General features: G+C 40.2%; 1 protein-coding gene across 2 annotated transcripts in view; it reads right to left on the minus strand.

Moving 5' to 3' along the window:
• LOC120525795 (sulfotransferase 6B1-like) overlaps window positions 1-19707 on the minus strand; it is a 60567-nt gene that overhangs the window by 30247 nt on the left and 10613 nt on the right. The window contains exon 1 of one of the 2 annotated variants that reach the window (XM_039748396.1): window positions 4000-4294. The exons of the other annotated variant lie outside the window; for it this stretch is intronic. Within the exon in view, the coding sequence (XP_039604330.1) occupies window positions 4000-4195 (196 nt within the window). The 5' untranslated portion in view covers window positions 4196-4294. Of the gene's footprint in view, window positions 1-3999; window positions 4295-19707 lie in introns of those variants that run through there. 2 annotated transcript variants of the gene reach the window in all.

The raw sequence follows: 19707 nt of genomic DNA on the forward strand, positions 1-19707 counted from the left end.
GCAATGTCTTGGTGAAATCTTTCACCATGTTCATCACTGATGGTGCCGAGGTTGGGTGGGAAGAAGTCCAAGTGGGAATGAAGAAAATGTGTCTTCACTGACATGTTGCAGTTTTTCAACCTGTATGCATTGAGCAGATTTTCAATCTGTTCGATGTAGTTTGGTGCCTTGTAGTTGCCTAGAAAGTTAGAAACAACATTGTTGAAGGTAGTCGATGCAGTACATTCGGCATACTGCTGAAGGCCTTTAAAGTGTATCTTTGATTGTCTCTTGGATCTGTGAGCTAATTAAAAGACCTTTTATCTTGGTATCACTGGAACATGGCAATATCTGTCATAAGTATGCAAAGGCTTCACTTTGCTTGTCCTTTGCCTTAATAAAGTTTTTTATGAGCCCAAGTTTGTTGTGCAAAGGTGAAGGAAATATGTTTTCCGGATCAACTAGTGGGTCATATGCAACATTCTTCTTCCCTGGAACCAATTTTCTGGTCAGTCCTTTATCATGTAAAATGAATCTCTTGTTCAGCTGTCCCACAAAGAAAACAACAGTATTTGGTGTATCCAAGCTGCAGATGAGTAAAATTGCAACCACATTCAGATTGCTGCATATATTCCAGTTATACCTCGAGTACTGAATGTGTTTCAGCAGCAGCTACAAGTTCTCATATATTTCCTTCGTATCAACGGCATGCTCAACAGGCCTTTGCCAGCTCTACTCCTTGCATCCTCACCATTCCACTGACCTCCCTCTGATTTACACACATGTATTCTGTCTTGTTCCTACTGACCTTCATTCCTCTCCTCTCTAGAGCATCTCCACCTCTCCAGGGTCTCCTCAACCTGCTCCCTACTCTCATTACAGATCACAGTGACATCCGCAAACATCAAAGTCCATGGTGACTCCTGTCTAATCTCTTCTGTCAGCCTGTCCATCATTATTGAAAATAAGAAAGGGCTCAAAAACGATTCCTGATGTAATCCCATGTTCACCTTAAACACATCCGTCACTCACCTCACTACTGTCACACTTCCATCATACATATCCTGTACCACTCTTACATACTTCTCTGCCACTCCCAAGTTCCTCACACAATACCACAACTCCTCTCCAGGCACCCTGTCATATACTTTCTCTAGGTCAACAAAGACACAGTGCAACTCCTTTTGGCCATCTCTATACTGCTCCATCAACACCCTCAGAGCAAACATCACATCTGTAGTGCTCCTTCCTGGCACTAAATTATACTTCTTAACCTTGCTTCCATTACTCTTTCCCATAATTTTGTGCTGTGGCTGATCAATTTTATCCCTCTGTAGTTACTACAGTTCTGCCCATCACACTTATTCTTAAAAATAGGTACCAGTACACTTCTCTATTCTTCAGCTCCCTACAATCGCTACAGATCACAATGTCATCAGCAAACACCATAATCCACAGGGACTCCTGTCTAATCTCATCTGTCAACCTGTTAATCACCATTGCAAATAAGAAAGGGTTCAGAGCCGATCCCTGATGTAATCCCACTTCCAACTTGAATGCATCCGTCACTCCTACCGCAGCCCTTACCACTGTCACACTTCCCTCGTACATATCCTGTACAACTCTTACATACTTCTCTGTCACTCCCGACTTCCTGATACAATACCACAACTCCTCTCGAGGCACCCTGTCATATGGTCCACAAAGACGCAATGCAACTTCTTCTGGCCTTCTCTGTACTTCTCCATCAACACCCTCAGAGCAAACATCGCATCTGTGGTGCTCTTTCTTGGCATGGAACCATACTGTTGTTCACTAATCATTACCTCACTTCTTAACCTAGCTCCCACTACTCTTTCCCATAACTTTATGCTGTGGCTCATCAATTTTATCCCCCTGTAGTTACTACAGTCCTGCACATCCCCCTTATTCTTAAATACAGGACCAGAACACTTTTTCTCCACTCCTCAGGAATCATCTCACTTTCCAAGATTCCATTAAACGATCTGGTTTAAAACTCCACTGCCATCTCTCCTAAACACCTCCATGCTTCCACAGATATGTCATCTGGACCAATGGCTTTTCCATTCTTCATCCTCTTCATAGCTGTCCTTACTTCCTCCTTGGTAATCCGTTGCACATCCTGATTCACTATCTCCACATCATCCAACCTCTTCTCTCTCTCGTTCTCTTCATTCATAAGCCTCTCAAAGTACTCTTTCCATCTGCTCAACACACTCTCCTGGCTTGTGAGTACGTTTCCATCTTTATCCTTTATTGCTAAAACTTGCTGCACATCTTTTCTAGCTCGGTCCCTCTGTCTAGCCAATCAGTACAGGTCCTTCTCTCCCTCCTTAGTGTCCAATCTCTCATACAACTCATCATACAACTTTTCTTTAGCCTTCACCACCTCTCTCTTCACCTTGTGCCTTATCTCCTTGTACTCTTGTCTACTTTCTGCATCTCTCTGACTATCCCACTTCTTCTTTGCCATCCTCTTCCTCTGTATACTCTCCTGTACTTCCCCATTCCACCACCAGGTTTCCTTTTCCTCTTTCTTCTGTCCAGATGTCATGCCAAGCACCCTTCTTTCTGTCACCCTTACTATATCTGCTGTAGTTTCCCAACTGCCCGGTAATTCTTCACTACCACCAAGTGCCTGTCTCACCTTCTCTCTAAACTCAACCTTGCAGTCTTCTTTTTCAAATTCCACCATTTGATCCTTGGCTTTACCCTCACTCTCTTCCTCTTCTTGATCTCCAACGTCATCCTACAGACCACCATCCTATGCTGCTTAACTACACTTTCCCCTGCCACCACTTTGCAGTCTTCAGTCTCCTTCAGATTGACTCTTCTGCATGGAATGCAATCTACCTGTTTGCATCTTCCTCCACTCTTATATGTAATCCTATGTTCCTCCCTCTTCTTAAAATATGTATTCACCACAGCCATGTCCATCCTTTTGGCACTGTCCTCTGACCTTCTTAATTTTTCTCCTTGACACCATACCTACCCATCACCTCCTCGTCTCCTCTGTTCCCTTCACCAACATGTCCATTGAAATCTGCTCCAATCACCACTTTTTGTCCCTTGGATACACCGTTCATCACTTCATCCAACTCACTCTAAAAATCTTCTTTCTCATCCATTTCACACCGAACTTGCAGGGCATATGCACTAACAACATTCATCATCACACCTCCAATTCCCAGTTTCATAATTATTACTCTGTCTGACACTCTTTTCACCTCCAAAACACTCTTGACATGCTGCTCCTTCAGAATAACCCCTACTCCATTTCTCCTCATATCCACACCATGATAGAACAATTTGAATCCACCTCCAATCCACCTGGCCTTATTCTCCTTCCATTTAGTCTCTTGCATGCACAATATATCAACCTTCCTTCTCCCTATCATATCAGCTAACACTCTCCCCTTACCAGTCATACTGCCAACATTCAAAGTTCCTAGCTTCAGTTACACTCTCTTTACCTTCCTCCTCTCCTCCTGCCTCCAGACATGTCTCCCCCCTCTTCTTTTCCTTCTTCTTCTTCGGCCAACAGTAGCCCAATTTCTGCCAGCACCCTGTTGACTAACAGTACTGGTGGTGATCGTTGTTAACCCAGGGCTCGACTGATCCGGTATGGAAATTTGCATTATTGTCCTCATATTTGATTTGGCAAAATTTTACACCAGATGCCCTTCCTGACGTAACCCTCCCCATTTATCTGGGCTTGGGACCGGCACAAAGAAACACACTGGTTTGTGCATCCCATGTGACTTTCTAATGTTTATTATTTTTCTGTAAACAATAACAGTTCGCTCTATGTAAAGCTATATATAAAACTGGTTAAATCGGTTTATCCATAAATCCACCCATCCATTGACAAATCCGTTTTTACCAGTTTAGGGTTTTGATGATTAGTTATTTTAAACTTTTTTTTAAATACATGTTTTACTGATGTAATTCATTCAATTACTCCTACAGCTCTTCAGAATAATCTAAAAATCCACTTACCACATTTAGGATAGGCCACAAGCATTATGTCGTCTTGTCTGGCTTCAAAACTGGGTAGTGCTTCAAAAGTTTCTCGCATACAGAGGAAAGAAGGATACTTTATCCCCTTGTATACTGACACCAAGTCTTCTGGTTTTGCATTTCTAGCTTTCTCTATTGTTCCCTGCATTTCCTCTAGGAATGCTTTTACAGCCATTTTAAAAATTTGAATCTCTACCAAGCCCCCTTCTGTGCCTCTACTTGGAATACAATGCTTAAAAACTGTCAGATCAGTCCAAGTTCAGTTCATGCAATCACTTGAGTCCAGCCTACCATGTGCTACAATGCAAAAAGTGGCTGTGGTGTGTTCTGTTATCTTTATTTATTTGCTTGGTTGTGCAATATTTTATGAACATGTTTGAGCTGGAAACATTACCAAACACAGGAAATTACAATTTTGTTTCAAAGTGCATTTGGCTCATGAGACCTCTATGTTGTTTAGGATGGATATAGCAAAATATTAACTTAACAACCTTTATATTAAATTAGTATAGTACTAACAATATCCAAAGACAAATATCCATACACTAATCAAGTTAATTTAGTTATAGAATTGAGCCAGGAAATCTTAAAAGCAATGTGTTTAAAATTCTATAGCAAAGTCACAGCAGAAAGCCATAAATGAAATTGCTGTTGATTCCTTCTATATGTGCTTCAACTGAAGAAATGATCTGATGTACAGACCCACCGGACTTGCAATGCTAAGGCGATCATCCCTATAGTTAATGTCGAAGCCTTTGAATTCTAGTAATTATCTTCATGTGCATCTTATATTAACTCCTACCTTTTTAATGGATCAATCCTCCAGTGGCTATGCTTCCACTCGATTCCTGCTTCATTGCTATCCCTACTTGTTTGCACCACCCCACCCTTTTTGTCTCACCTTCTCCGCTGTGCTGTGCTGCTTAACACTAGAATTCCTGAAGCCTATGAAAAAACTTGTAATCCCGGCCCACCTTAAATCCCTTCGCACCTCTACCATCAGCGACTTTTGTTTTGTAAATGCGTCGATCAGCACAAGCAGCAAGCAGCCTACTGTCCCATTCCCCTGCCTTGATGGACCTCAGTTTGCAGACAAAAAGTTCTCCCAGCTCAAGCCAAGGCTCCTTATCTGCATGTGATGTGCCTAGAATTGTATAGGCTAAATAATACAGTAAATTGTTATTTGGGATACATGCATTTCATGTGTGTTCCGTGTCTACAAAGATCTGGGTAAATCACCTAGATTCAAGTAATAAAACACAACTCCAAAGAATTCCTGCTATCCTGTCAGGCCTCTCAATGGTTCTAGTATTTCTGACTTTATTTCAAAACAGCACCAGAGTAATCTCCAAGTCAGTTCCTGTTCTTACATCTCTTATTTAGTTTTTCACTTTAAAAAGAGCAACAGCTTGGCAAGCATGTTATATACTGTATACGTCTTTATTAAGCATGAGTTGTTTCTAAAAGTGTTCTGGTAATGAGCATAAAAGGAATAATTTGCAGTTTGTTAGGAATATCGCAGGCACAGCATACATTACAGCCTCTATGAGCAACATGAGCCCTACAAAGTTTTATGATTTTTTACTGACTTTGATCAACTGACCTGCAAAGTCAAAAGAGAAAGTTCTCTGAAAATGGTGCCAGTAGATTATTCATTAACGTAAACATTGAAACTTTCAAGGAAAGTATGTGTGAATAAAAGAAAGAGTGCTGCAAAATCAATTTCTGGCAATGATCTTTACCTAGAAAGCCTATTTCTATGATTTTGTTTAACACTAGAATTACCAGATCCTATGAAAAAAACTCATACATCCAGCCCACCTTAAATCCGTTTGCACCTCTCCGCCAGCGTCTTTTGTCCTGTAAATGTGCCGATAAAGACAAGCAACTTCCGTGGTGTAGCAGTAAGATTTGCTGACTTGTAATCAAGAATCCCTGGTTTGATCCCGACTGCCTCTTATATTTGCCGTTTTCAGCAGTGAGCTGCTCTTATTGTTAATATTATACAGTGCACACATACACTTGGTTTGTGTCTGTAACAGACGGTGTACATTTATAGGACTTGTAAAAGTTACTGTTTTATTTTCACTTTTATTCTCTCAGTCATGATCATAATACATACTACCGCCCCCTTATCCAGGGATCTGATGCTGATAGTTTTTATTTAAAACTGGGAGTAGCTGTAGATGTGAGTGGTGTTTTGAGGCAATGGAACTGGACATTCTCTCATCTGGAGGGATAAAAGCTGACACATAAACGCTGGTGAATCTGCCTTCTTCGTATCTCACTGTCTTTTGATTATTTTTTTATTCAGTTTTATTGAGTGTTCCTGCTCACGCTGAATTAGTATGCACCTTATGGTCTATGATGTCAAAAAAAAAATACCCAGAGACATAGGTATGTATGATATTTGGAATTATTCGTTTTATGACCTGTATAGTACATTTCGGAAAACATTGTGGTATGGATGCAGCATTACTCATAATATTCATATTCATTCGCATAACAGCTTGCGGTTGTAATCAGTTACCGTGTGTTTTTTTTTTGTTTCCCCCGACCTTGCCAGTCCCCACATGTTGCTGTATGCTGTTTCTTTTGTACTCCAGAACAGGCAGAGGAAAGAATTGTACAGACAGGTCAGTTCAGTGCTATACGCAATCATCAAATTCAAATGGTCACAGTTCACACACATGCAAGGGCTGAGAAATTACTTCACACTTTTGTTTTCAGTCGACTAGATTACTGTAATGCACTCCTCTCAGGATTACCCAAAAAAGACATAATCGTTTGCAACAAGTGCAGAATGCAGCTGCTAGAATCCTATCTAGAAAAAGAAAATCCGAACACATTTCTCCAGTTTTGATGTCACTACACTTGTTACCTGTTTCTTTCAGAATTGACTTTAAAGTTCTGCTTATGGTTTATAAAGTCCTAAATAATCTTGCTCCATCTTATATATTGAAATATCTGACACCCTATATTCCAAATCGTAACCTTAGATCCTCAAATGAGTGTCTCCTTAGAATTCCAAGAGCAAAACTTAAAAGAAGTGGTGAGGCGGCCTTATGCTGTTATGCACCTAAAATCTGGAATAGCCTGCCAATAGGAATTCGCCAGGCTAATACAGTGGAGCACTTTAAAAAACTGCTGAAAACACATTACTTTAACATGGCCTTTCATAACTTCACTTTAATTTAATCCTGATACTCTGTATGTTCAATTCATTACAATAACTATTCATGGTGGCTCTAAAATCCGTACTAACCCCTACTCTCTCTTCTGGTTCTTTTTCTGGTTTCTTTGTCTATTCAAAGCATCATGATGCTCCAACTTTGATGGAATAAAAGCCAGAAGTCTGCATGACCATCATCATCAAGTCCTTCCGTGAGAACCCTAAATACAAAGAGGACTGTTTCATTTATGTTAGGTAGAATGCCCAAAAGGGACTGGGCAGTCTCATGGTCTGGAATCCCTACAGATTTTATTTTTCTCTTCAGCCATTTGGAGTTTTTTTTTGTTTTTTCTGTCCCCCCGGCCATCAGACCTTACTCTTATTCTATGTTAATTAATGTTGACTTATTTTAATTTCTTACTGTGTCTTTTATTTTTCTATTCTTCATTATGTAAAGCACTTTGAGCTACATTTTTGTATGAAAATGTGCTATATAAATAAATGTTTTTGTTGTTGTCCTTCCTACATTTACGACATGTGTACCTGTTGCAATGCGCAAACTTCTCTCTATGCTGTGGTTTCTAGTACACACCTGAAAGAAAGAGACAATATATGTGAAAACATTATCGCATTAATGCAATATTATTTGAAAACGAACAGCATCAGATCGGTTGTGAATTTATGATGGGGCTGTACACTATAGAGTCAGATCAGGAGGGGTGGGGGGTACAGCGTGATCGTGATTGAGAGAATAAAACTGAAAAAACCTAACTTTTACAAGTACCATAAACTTATACCCAATGTCCCATATATTTGTCTCTTTCTTTTTTTTCTCCATGCTTCAAGAACCGTCCCTCCTAGATTTACGACGTGTGTACCTGTTGTAATGCACACACTGGAGTACAAAAGAAACAGCATACAGCAACATGTGGGGACTGGCAAGATCGGGGGGAAAAAAACACATGGTCACTTATTACAACCACAAGATGTTATGCGAATGAATATGAATAATATGAGTAATGTTGCATTCGTGCCACAATGTTTTCCGAAATGTACTATACAGGACATAAAACAAATAATTCCAAATATCATATATACCTAGGTCTCTGTTTTTTTTTTTTTGACATCATAGACCATAAGGCACATACTAATTCAGCGTGAGCAGGAACACTCAATAACACGGATTAAAAAAAGAATCAAGTGACGGGGCGGCACGGTGGCGCAGTGGTAGCGCTGCTGCCTCGCAGTTAGGAGACCCGGGTTCGCTTCCCGGGTCCTCCCTGCGTGGAGTTTGCATGTTCTCCCGTTTCTCCAGCGGTTTCCTCCCACAATCCAAAGACATGCAGGTTAGGTGGATTGGTGACTCTAAATTGGCCCTAGTGTGTGCTTGGTGTGTTTGTGTGTGTCCTGCGGTGGGTTGGCACCCTGCCCAGGATTGGTTCCTGCCTTGTGCCCTGTGTTGGCTGGGATTGGCTCCAGCAGACCCCCGTGACCCTGTGTTCGGATTCAGCGGATTAGAAAATGGATGGATGGATCAAGTGACGGTGAGATACGAAGAAGGCAGATTAACCAGCGTTTGTGTGTCAGCTTTCATCCCTCCAGATGAGAGAATGTCAGTTCCATTACCTCAAAACACTCACATCTACAGTTACTCCCACTTTCAAATAAAAACTATCAGCATCAGATCCCTGGGTGGGGGGCGGTAGTATGTATCATGATTGTGACTGAGAGAATAAAAGTGAAAATAAAACGGTAACTTTTACAAGTCCCATAAATGTACACCATCTGTTACAGATGCAAGCCAATTTGTGTACTGTATAATATTAACAATAAGAGCAGCTCACTACTGAAAATGACAAATATAGGAGGCAGTCAGGGACACTTGGTTATAAGTTAGCAAATCTTACTGGTACGCCATGGAAGCTGTTGACTTTTCCTTGAACCTTTTGTGAAAGTGTTTATTTGATCTTTGGACTTCAGGCTTCATCTATCCTAATAAAAGGCAAAGCACGCACGCACTCACTCACTCACTCACTCACTCACTTCCCGTGTAGGTAGAAGGCTGAAATTTGGCAGGCTCATTCCTTACAGCTTACTTACAAAAGCTGGGCAGGTTTCATTTTGAAATTCTACACGTAATGGTCATAACTGGAACGTATTTTTGTCCATATACTGTAATAGAATGCAGCTCCATAGCCGTGGAAGGCAGAGTTTCGTATTAAAATATTTAACCAATCACATTTCAGCCATCATTTGTTGCCAGGCAGAGAGGCTTTCATAATCTGTTGTGGAGGCACTCTGACACAGAATAAATGTCGATTAACCTGTTGCTTCAACCAATCAGATTTTGAGTTGGTGTCAGTAGTGCCCTCTAGCAGGTGTACGGCAACATCACCGTATTAAGACCCATTGATTGGATAGAAGCCGATATGAGGAACTCTCCGAGGCCACTGAAGGCACTGCAAACGCTCTGAGCGAAAGATCATCGCATGCACTACGGCCATCTCCATTTACATTTAAATTTCTTTACTCTTATGTAATTTTATATAAAAAATAAACTTAAATTTTAAATATCCCAAAAGATTTTGCTCTCCATAAAATTATATCCTGTCAAAATAATACAAATTCAAATATGAACATGGTGCATAACAAAACCTGGAAATATAAATAAAATTTGTTCTTTTCAGCAATAACAAATCAAATCATTCAGTTGTCTTTGCTCTTATGTAATTTTATCAGAGCTGGGCGCCTGGCATCTTTTTTTGGCAACAAGTTCGTTTATGTTTGGTGTGAGGTTCTGTGTTGTGGAGATTGTCAGGATGGACTGCAGGTGCTCATCAGTGAGGCGACTCCTGTGTGCTGTTTTGTTAGTCTTCATGACTGAGAAGAACTTCTCACACAGATATGTGCTACCAAACATGCATAAGGTTCGAGCCGCATGTAGACGGAGCTGGAGCATTTGTGCGGGAATGAAGTTTGCGGGCCCTGCAGTATCGTACTTTGCCTTCAGTGTGCCATTACACTGCAGCTCAATCACCTCCATCTGAATGTGCACAGGTGCAATTTCCACATCGACGGCAAATGGGTTGAAACAACGCAAAATTCTTTTTGTTCTTCAAAGTCACCAAAGCGCCGTGCGAATTCAGTGCGCAGTGCGCTCAGTTTATCAACAAAGTGCAGATTTGGGAACACGTAGTGTTCAGTGAGGGCTTTGCATTTTATTAGTATAGATATATAGATATATATATATAATATATATATGTATATATATATATCTATACCAGTAAAGGCAAAGCACTCACTCACTCACTCACTCACTCACTCACTCACTCACTCACTCACTCATCACTAATTCTCCAGCTTCCCGTGTAGGTAGAAGGCTGAAATTTGGCAGGCTCATTCCTTACAGCTTACTTACAAAGCTGGGCAGTTTTCATTTCGAAATTCTACGCGTAATGGTCATAACTGCAAAGGTATTTTTCTCCATTTACTGTAATGGAGCTGAGCTCGAAAGCCGTGGGGAGTTTAGGTGTGACATCATCACGCCTTCCACGTAATCACGTGAACTGACTGTCAACGCAGTGCGTAGAAAACCAGGAAGACCTCCAAAAAGTGCTGAAGAAAACATGCATTATATAATTGAGAAGGCAGTGTAACAATAAGAAGTGAGCGAGTGACATATACTACCATATTCATGAGTGCTGCTACTTCGGAAAGAAAGCAAGGTGTAAACCTAAACTTTAAATTAAGTTCATAGACAGGCTACCGCTGGCGTTTCTGATGCACACAGGTAATGCAGGATACAAGTTTAATGAGAGGACGCAGGATATAAACGAGAGTTTTGATCACTTTGTAACTAAGTTAAAATTGCAGGTGAAGTGCTGTGCTTATGCAAATTCCGAGAGACTGTGTTTGTGGGGGATTGACAGTTAATGCGGATGGGGGAGTCACGTCATCATCTCCCCTCCCATTTACCTCATTTCGCTCTGAGCTGAGCTCTGCGGCTAACGCCGTCTTTCGAAGCAACTTCGTCACACTGCCACCAAATACTCCCAGAAAAATCCACAAGTTAATACACACGCTGTCTCTACAGTTTCTCCACACTCTGAATCCTCCAGGCACTACTTACAAAAGGTTACATTGACAATCGTGTTACGTTATTTTTAAAATCTTTCCTTTTCTTAGCACAAGCACAGCTGAGAAGCTTCGATGCATGTGCTCCATAACGCGTTAAAAAATAATGCATTTAATCACACTTTGCATTACAAGCAAAGGGGAACTTTTGTCAATGCATGATTTCCTGGTACACCGATTACATTGATCAGCGCATCCCGATTCATTTTCTCCTCGCACCACCTTAGTTTGAGAAGAAGTATGAAAAAATATGAGGTTAACACAGAAAAACAGATCACCAATTCAAGCTTTATGAATAATCGATTCGCCCTCAATAATTGTTTTGGTAAAGCCATACTCAGTGTAATCCTCCTTCCATTTTATAATTTTTCTGCCACTAGCCATGATTAAATGAGCGGTAAAAAAGTATGAGCGAAGTGAGGGTGACTTATTTAGGCAGGCATATATATGACAGCAACACTCATGACAATGTCAATCATGTTACGTTATTATTAAAATGTTTCCTTTTCTTTTCATTACTTCTTTAACACACTACTTCTCAGCTGCGAGGGCGGTATTTTGCTATATATATATATATATATATATATATATATATATATATATATATATATATATATATATTGTGAGCGATCGCTCGCTCCCTTGAACCCTGTCCACGACTCCAGACACCGGGTAAAAGTCCGAATGTTGACTTTATTTCTCTTCCACAGTGCACAAAGCACACTCTCTACCACAATACTCATATAATAAATCTCAAATACAATAAACCAATCCTCTAGCTCCCAGACGCGTTTCCACCCTTCCACCCAGCTTAGCTCATTGTCTGTGAGTTCCCAAAGTCCTTTTATACTCCTTGACCCGGAAGTGTTCTCAATCCCCAGTCCATGTGATCCTCAATCACTTCCGGGTCAGGTAAAAGTTCTTTTCTTCAACCCGGAAGTCCGTCGCTCTTCCTATGACGAACCTCCGGGTCACAGGGCACGAAGAAGCCTTCGGTCCTCCCTGCAGCTCCCTCCTGTGGCCCCCATGGCATCCAGCAGGGCTTTGCATAAAAACTCCATTGTCCATGATGCCCTGCTGGTCTTCTGGGGACCTACACGCTACAAGGAGGGCTCCACCTGGCGGCTTGGGGGTATTGGCCGGGATAAATGGCTGGCCATCCATCCATATATATATATATATATATATATATATATATATGAATGACCTCAAAAGGCTGAGACTTTTGATATCGTGAAAGTGTCTGCAAAAACTGGGGTCTCCTGCCCAGCAAAAGTCGAGCAGCCGGTGCGCGCGCATAGCTGTGCTGGCCTTTGAGATGCTGACTGCGCTTCTGCCTTAAGTCAAAGTGAGCACTTTTAATTTTTTTCATCCTCCCCCTGAGCTATAGCCCAGAGAAGTGCAAACATGGGACCCCTTTTCTACACCGCGGCAAACTAATATTAAGGCGATTTGAACTTTCTTTTGCACGTATACGATTATGAGGTCGTCAGCTCGGATTATGAAGACACGCACAAGAGTGGAGGACTGACAGTGCCATCACAGCCGATTAATGGCAGGGGCGTCTCACCAGTCTACACAAGACCCACTGCGACTGTCCCCAAAAGGCGATCATATCGTCAGCAAACACATCTCTCTATACTATATAAAAGAAAAAGGCAACTTTCCTTTCTTTACACCTTTTTTTCTTTTATCCCAAACCAAAGCCTTTCTCTCTTAACACTGCAGAGGACACAAAACTAATTTTCTTTAATTGCTGGTAATGCCGGTAAGGCACATTACCAGAGGCAGAAATTTAAACGTTCACATAGAAAATGTAATTTCTATACCACAGCCGTCGTGTAGCGCCTTTCAAAAGGGATCTACTACCGAGAGATGATCCATATACATTTTAGCTGCTGTTAGTACTACTTACCTGTTGTGTTACACAGTCTTTAAAATGTAGTTTACCATAACCACTCCAGTAGTGCTCAATGTACCTGTACTTCTTAAAACATTAATGTTTTACTGTTTAATAACTTATAGACTATATTTTATTATTTTTCCCTTGCACTCAGTGACCAAAGCTACACACACACATATAGACACATACATATATATACACATATATATACCTGTGTGTATGTTTGTATGTATGTGTATATATATATACACACACACCTATCTACATTATATATATATATATATATATATAATTTGTGTGTGTGTATGTATGTATGTATGTGTGTATATATGATGTAGATAGGTATGTATATATATATGTGTATATGTAGATATGTATATATGTATATAGATATGAAGATATGCATGTGTATATATATGTATAGATATAGATAGATAGATATATATATATAGATATATATATAGATATATATATATAGATATGAGAACAACACTCATAACAATGACAAAACAATTACATTAACAATCATGTTACGTTATTTTTAAAATTTTTCCTTTTCTTTTTCATACCTTCATTAACACACTACTTCTCCACTGCGAAGCGCGGGTATTTTGCTAGTATATATATATATATATATATACACACACACCCCGATCTACATACTGACAAATAAATGAACCACACGCCGTGGCGCAACATGAGAGACTTTGCCTTTAGCGCTGACGTCCGAGGTTCGATTCCCGAGAGGAGGTGCAGTGAGTGTGTACGCCTGATGAGCCCAGAATTAGGGCGAAACACGTGCCGCGTACTGTTTGCATTATTTGACAGTAAAAATATTTCTATATAATTAATATATATATATCAGCGCTTCCCGATTCATTTTACCCTCGCACCCCCTTGGTTTGAGAAGAAGTATGAAAAATATGAGGTTAGCATGAGAAAAACAGATTACCAATTGAAGCTTTATGAATAATGGATACTTTATTAAGCCATCAATAATTGTTTTGGTAAAGTCATACTCAGTGTAATCCTCCTTCCATTTTATAATTTTTCCGCGACTAGCCATGATTAAATGAACGGTAAAAAAGTAAGAGCGGCGAGGTGACTTATTCAGGCAGGTAGGCGACAGCTCAATAGCTCGAATTTGGATATAAGTAGGTTCTATTTAGTCGCCAGAAATATCTTTGGTAGGAATGGAAGTTGAATTTAGTCTTTAAATTTCTATCGTGAAGAAAAATGTATGCAATGATGACTATATTTAACTTTTATTCCTACTAAACATATTTCTGTCGACTAAATAAAAATTACTTATATTTAAAATTTAAATAGAACTTGAACAGATACGATAGTTCATAATACCCACGCAGCACTAAGTGAACGTAAGAGCAGGAGGCATCCGTTTTAACAAGCAGCGTATTGCACTGATACGAAATAGCCTGCCCATTTAATTATTTAGGAAGGGATAGATAAATTAAGATTTTGTACAAATAATGTTTTTCATTTTTCTTCCTCGATGGATTCTGGCACCCCCAGCAACAGCTGCTCGCACCCCAAAGGAGATATATATACTGCTCAAAAGAATTAAAGGAACACTTTTTAATCAGAGTATAGTATAAAGTCAATGAAACTTATGGGATATTAATCTGGTCAGTTAAGTAGCAGAGGGGGTTGTTAATCAGTTTCAGCTGCTGTGGTGTTAATGAAATTAACAACAGATGCACTAGAGGGGTAACAATGAGATGACCCCCAAAACAGGAATGGTTTAACAGGTGGAGGCCACTGACATTTTTCCCTCCTCATCTTTTCTGACTGTTTCTTCACTAGTTTTGCATTTGGCTACAGTCAGTGTCACTACTGGTAGCATGAGGCGATACCTGGACCCTACAGAGGTTGCACAGGTAGTCCAACTTCTCCAGGATGGCACATCAATACGTGTCATTGCCAGAAGGTTTGCTGTGTCTCCCTGCACAGTCTCAAGGGCATGGAGGAGATTCTAGGAGACAAGCAGTTACTCTAGGAGAGCTGGAGAGGGCCATAGAAGGTCCATAACCCATCAGCAGGACCAGTATCTGCTCCTTTGGGCAAGGAGAAACAGGATGAGCACTGCCAGAGCCCTACAAAATGACCTCCAGCAGGCCACTGGTGTGAATGTCTCTGACCAAACAACCAGAAAGACTTCATGAGGGTGACCCAAGGGCCCCATGTCCTCTAATGGGCCCTGAGCTCACTGCCCAGCAGCATGCAGCTCGATTGGCATTCGCCATAGAATACCAGAATTGGCAGATGCACCACTGGTGCCCTGTGCTTTTTACAGATGAGAGCAGGTTCATCCTGAGCACGTGACAGAAGTGAAAGGGTCTGGAGAAGCCATGGAGAACATTATGCTGCCTGTAACATCATTCAGCATGAGCAGTTTGGTGGTGGGTTAATGATTGTCTGGGGAGGCATATCCATGGAGGGTCACACACCGCTACAGGCTTGACAAAGGCACCTTGGCTGCCATTAGGTATCAGGATGAAATCCTTGGACCCATTGTCAGACCCTATGCTGGTACAGTGGCTCCTGGTGCACGACAATTCCTGGCCTCATGTGGTGAGTATGCAGGCAGTTCCTGGAGGATGAAGGAATTGATACCATTGACTGGCCACCACACTTTCCCGACCTAAATCCAATAGAACACCTCTGGGACATTATGTTTTGGTCCATCCAATGCCACCAGGTTGCACCTCAGACTGTCCAGGAGCTCAGTGATGCCCTGGTCCAGATCTGGGAGGAGATCCCCCACAACACCATCTGTCATCTCATTAAAAGCATGCACCGATGTTGTCAGGCAAAATGGACTAGCCTGCCACATACTTTTTTCACTCAGATTTTTGGGGCGTCTTTGAATTCAGGGCTCTGTAGGTTGATCATTTTCATTTCCATCAAACGATGTGGCATCCTTTCGTTCCTAACACATTACCCAGTCTATATCAGTATAGATATCCAGGAGGATTTCTTTTTCCCATTGAGATCTGATGATGTGTTTTCAAAGTGTTCCTTTAATTTTTTTGAGCAGTTTATATATATATATATATGCCAGCAACACTCATGACAATGACAAAACAATTACATTGTCAATCATGTTACGTTATTATTAAAATGTTTCCTTTTCTTTTTCATTACTTCTTTAACACACTACTCCGCTGCGAAGCGAGGGTATTTTGCTAGTACATTATATAGCTTATACCTACATTTTGTCATTTACTACTAAAATATGAAAAACGTTTCTTTTTTAAAAATATGTTTACACAGATTATTGTAGAAACGGAACACACATGAAATGCATATGTTCCAAATAACGATCTATTATTTCCACTCTAAAACTCCAGCACTTCACTCCCTGGTAATCAATTAAGGCATGAGCTGGGAGAAGTTTGTACACGTTCTAAGATGGAATAGTAGGCTGCTTGCTGCTTGTCTTTATTGGCACATTTACAGGACAAAAGACACTGGCAGAGAGGTGTGAACGGATTTCAGGTGGGTTGGATCTACAAGTTTTTTCATAGGATCTGGTAATTCTAGTGTTAACCAACATTGAACTGGTGTGTTGGTCCTGCTTTATGCATTTTGTTGTTAGTATAATGTCTGATTTCAAATAGGTTTGGGGAATGTATAGATGCATGACAAAATGTGGAATTTGCTGTTCTTTTCATGTTACATTATAGGGAAAATATCAAAACTAGCATTTTATCCAACCATGACATCTCGAAGCTCAGATACAAACAGGGATGAGTAGTTCACATCTATGAAAAATGCTACACAAGTGTTAAAGCTAATGTCAAAACTGTAATGACTCTATATTTTACAAGCTTCTGGAGGAAGTTAATCCCTTTGACAAGATTAGCAGTTTACATGTTTTCATAAATGTATGCTTTCTCTGCATCTTTACTCCTAGGGAATTACTTTCAAGTAAAAACTAAAAGGCTATATTTATTACTGACCAGTCCAGGATTTTGTTTTAATTACTCTTTGTAAATCACATTCTATAAAGAAAACCTGGGAAATGCAACCTCACTCCATTAATACAAAGAAGCTACCAACTCTGGAGTTTAGTGACAATTGGAGGAAAAGAGTCAAAGTAAAGAGGGAGAGAGAAAACACAAAATAGAGAATATAGAGCATGAAATCTAAGACCATTCCTTTTTTTACAGAATCCTTGTAGATCATCTGGGTTCCTACGTCTTCTCTTTTGCCTTATCCTCTTGGCTCACCCCACTGTTTTTCAATGAGGTTTAGGTCCAGGGACTGAAACAGCCATGGCAGAAGCTTGATTTTGTATTTCTTTAAACATTTTTGTGTTGATTTGGAGATATGTTTTGGATCATTGTCCTGCTGGAGGATCAAGTTTTAGCTTCTTGGCAAAGTCAGCCAGATTTAAATTTAAAATCTCCTGAGGCCTCATGCATAATGCCATGTGTAGAATTTGCACTATAACATGACGTAAGCAAAAAAGCTGAAATGTGCTTACGCATAGAAAAATCCAGATGCATGAATCTGTGTGTACTTCAACTTCCACGTTCTTCCGCTACATAAATCACGATTAGCGTGAAAACTAACACTTGTGCATGCATCTTATGTCCCGCCCCAACTCCTCCCAGAATTACGCCTCTTTGAATATGCAAATCAGTATAAATCGCCCTTAAGCTCAGCCTTCTGTGAAAAGACAATGGGAAAAGCACGGGGGAAAATATAAGAATTTCAGCGAATACCAAGTGGAGGTAAAGGAAAAACATACTATTTGTTCAAATAAACCGTGGTATAATCAACAAAAGGAAGTTGATCGAGTGACATAGCATGTTGGAGAAACTTGAAAGCTCAGATATCAAAGTCGCCGTGAAAATGTGAATTGTAACCCACCATCTGAGTGTCATATGAAAGCTTATTAGGGTACAGAGAAAAAAAAGGCACACAGTGGGGAAAAACGCACGAAATGTCAACTTCAATCTCGAAATTTCCACTTTAATTATGTAGTTTATTTTGTCATTAAAGGAGAACATCATAAACGTCATCTTAAAATCATGTAATTAACCAGTTTCTTAAATCACATCGTAATTAAAGTAGCACATTAAATGCTTTGTTTTGTATATGATCTTCTATGTGCTCTGTGTGTGTGAATCACTACTTGCTTCTTAAACCGGCTCTCTTCCTCCGACTGGACACAGAAATCCATTACATTTGTGATATTACAGCTCTCTGAATAACTAAAATACTGAGATGTATACGTGATATCATTTTCATGATGATAGGAGTTTAAGCACATTATTAAACATGGGTTTCATGCCGCAGTGATTATGCGCGACCTTCGATGAAATTATTTATTGCAGCAGTACTCAGGGGCAGCCGGAAATAAAGGACAACTATTTTTTTTACAACGTCACGCGAGACAAGGCAGTGAGACATCATTTAAAACAAGTCCACGGAAATCTAATCTAGCGTTGATGGATTGCTTTTGGAAGACACGCTTCGTGTGCTCCCAGCTCTTAAAACAATGACAACTGACAAGCAAAACACTCAGCTTGACAGCAACAGAAATCCAGCACATAATCTGACCACTTCTCCTTAGCGTGTGTTCAGCCACTAAACACCACCCCACTCCCCTTTCAGAATGCAAGCGGCAGAGACACGAAGTGGCAAAAGGACAGCTGCTGTACAGGCTTTTAAATGATCGGGCACCGAGATTAGCAGAATAGGCAGCTCACCAGCAGCAGGAAGACATCTCCTTAGTGTGTGTTCAGCTGCACCCCCTTCACAACGTGAGCAGTGTTATACGTCCTGCGAGAAAGAGATGTAACCACACCCGGGGCCAGAGATAAAGGACAAGTATTGTTTTTACAAAAGTTTTAAAGTAAAAGTGAAAATAATGCATATGTAACAATTCCAATGAAAATAACAATCTCTTTTAATTGTATATCCGGTAAACCAAACCCGGGGGTGGGCGAATGGTGTAGACGCATCTTCTCCTAGCCTCATAATGGAGCTTCTCAGAAATGACAATGAGGTGAATCTGTCTTCAGGCAGTGAAACTGAAATGTTCTGTGAAACTGAAAGCGATTCTGGTGAATCTGAAAGTGATGCTCGTGACTCTTGTGTGCTGTTTATATTATTATAATTATTAATTGTAATTATTATTTGTATCATTATTGTACTTTCTACACTTCTGACTTTGTACTTTTAGTGTTTTGAACATTTTACAGTAGAATGATGAGATTTAATAAAACTGAAATTTTTCAAGCCAGAAAATGCAACGTGTTTCAATTTTCTTTTTCAGAAAAAATGTAGTGCTGAGGTTAATACTCCTACTTTTCAGAAAGATGTTTCTCTAGAGCAAGAAAATGTATTTCAGAACAACTGATTATATCTGTAAAAGTACCGTGTCATATTGTAAAACTGTGTATATACAGTAAGTGGACTTGGAGCCAGGAAGAACAGCTTTACA

Source organism: Polypterus senegalus, chromosome 3 (assembly GCF_016835505.1).
Source record: "Polypterus senegalus isolate Bchr_013 chromosome 3, ASM1683550v1, whole genome shotgun sequence".
Classification (NCBI taxonomy): domain Eukaryota; kingdom Metazoa; phylum Chordata; class Cladistia; order Polypteriformes; family Polypteridae; genus Polypterus; species Polypterus senegalus.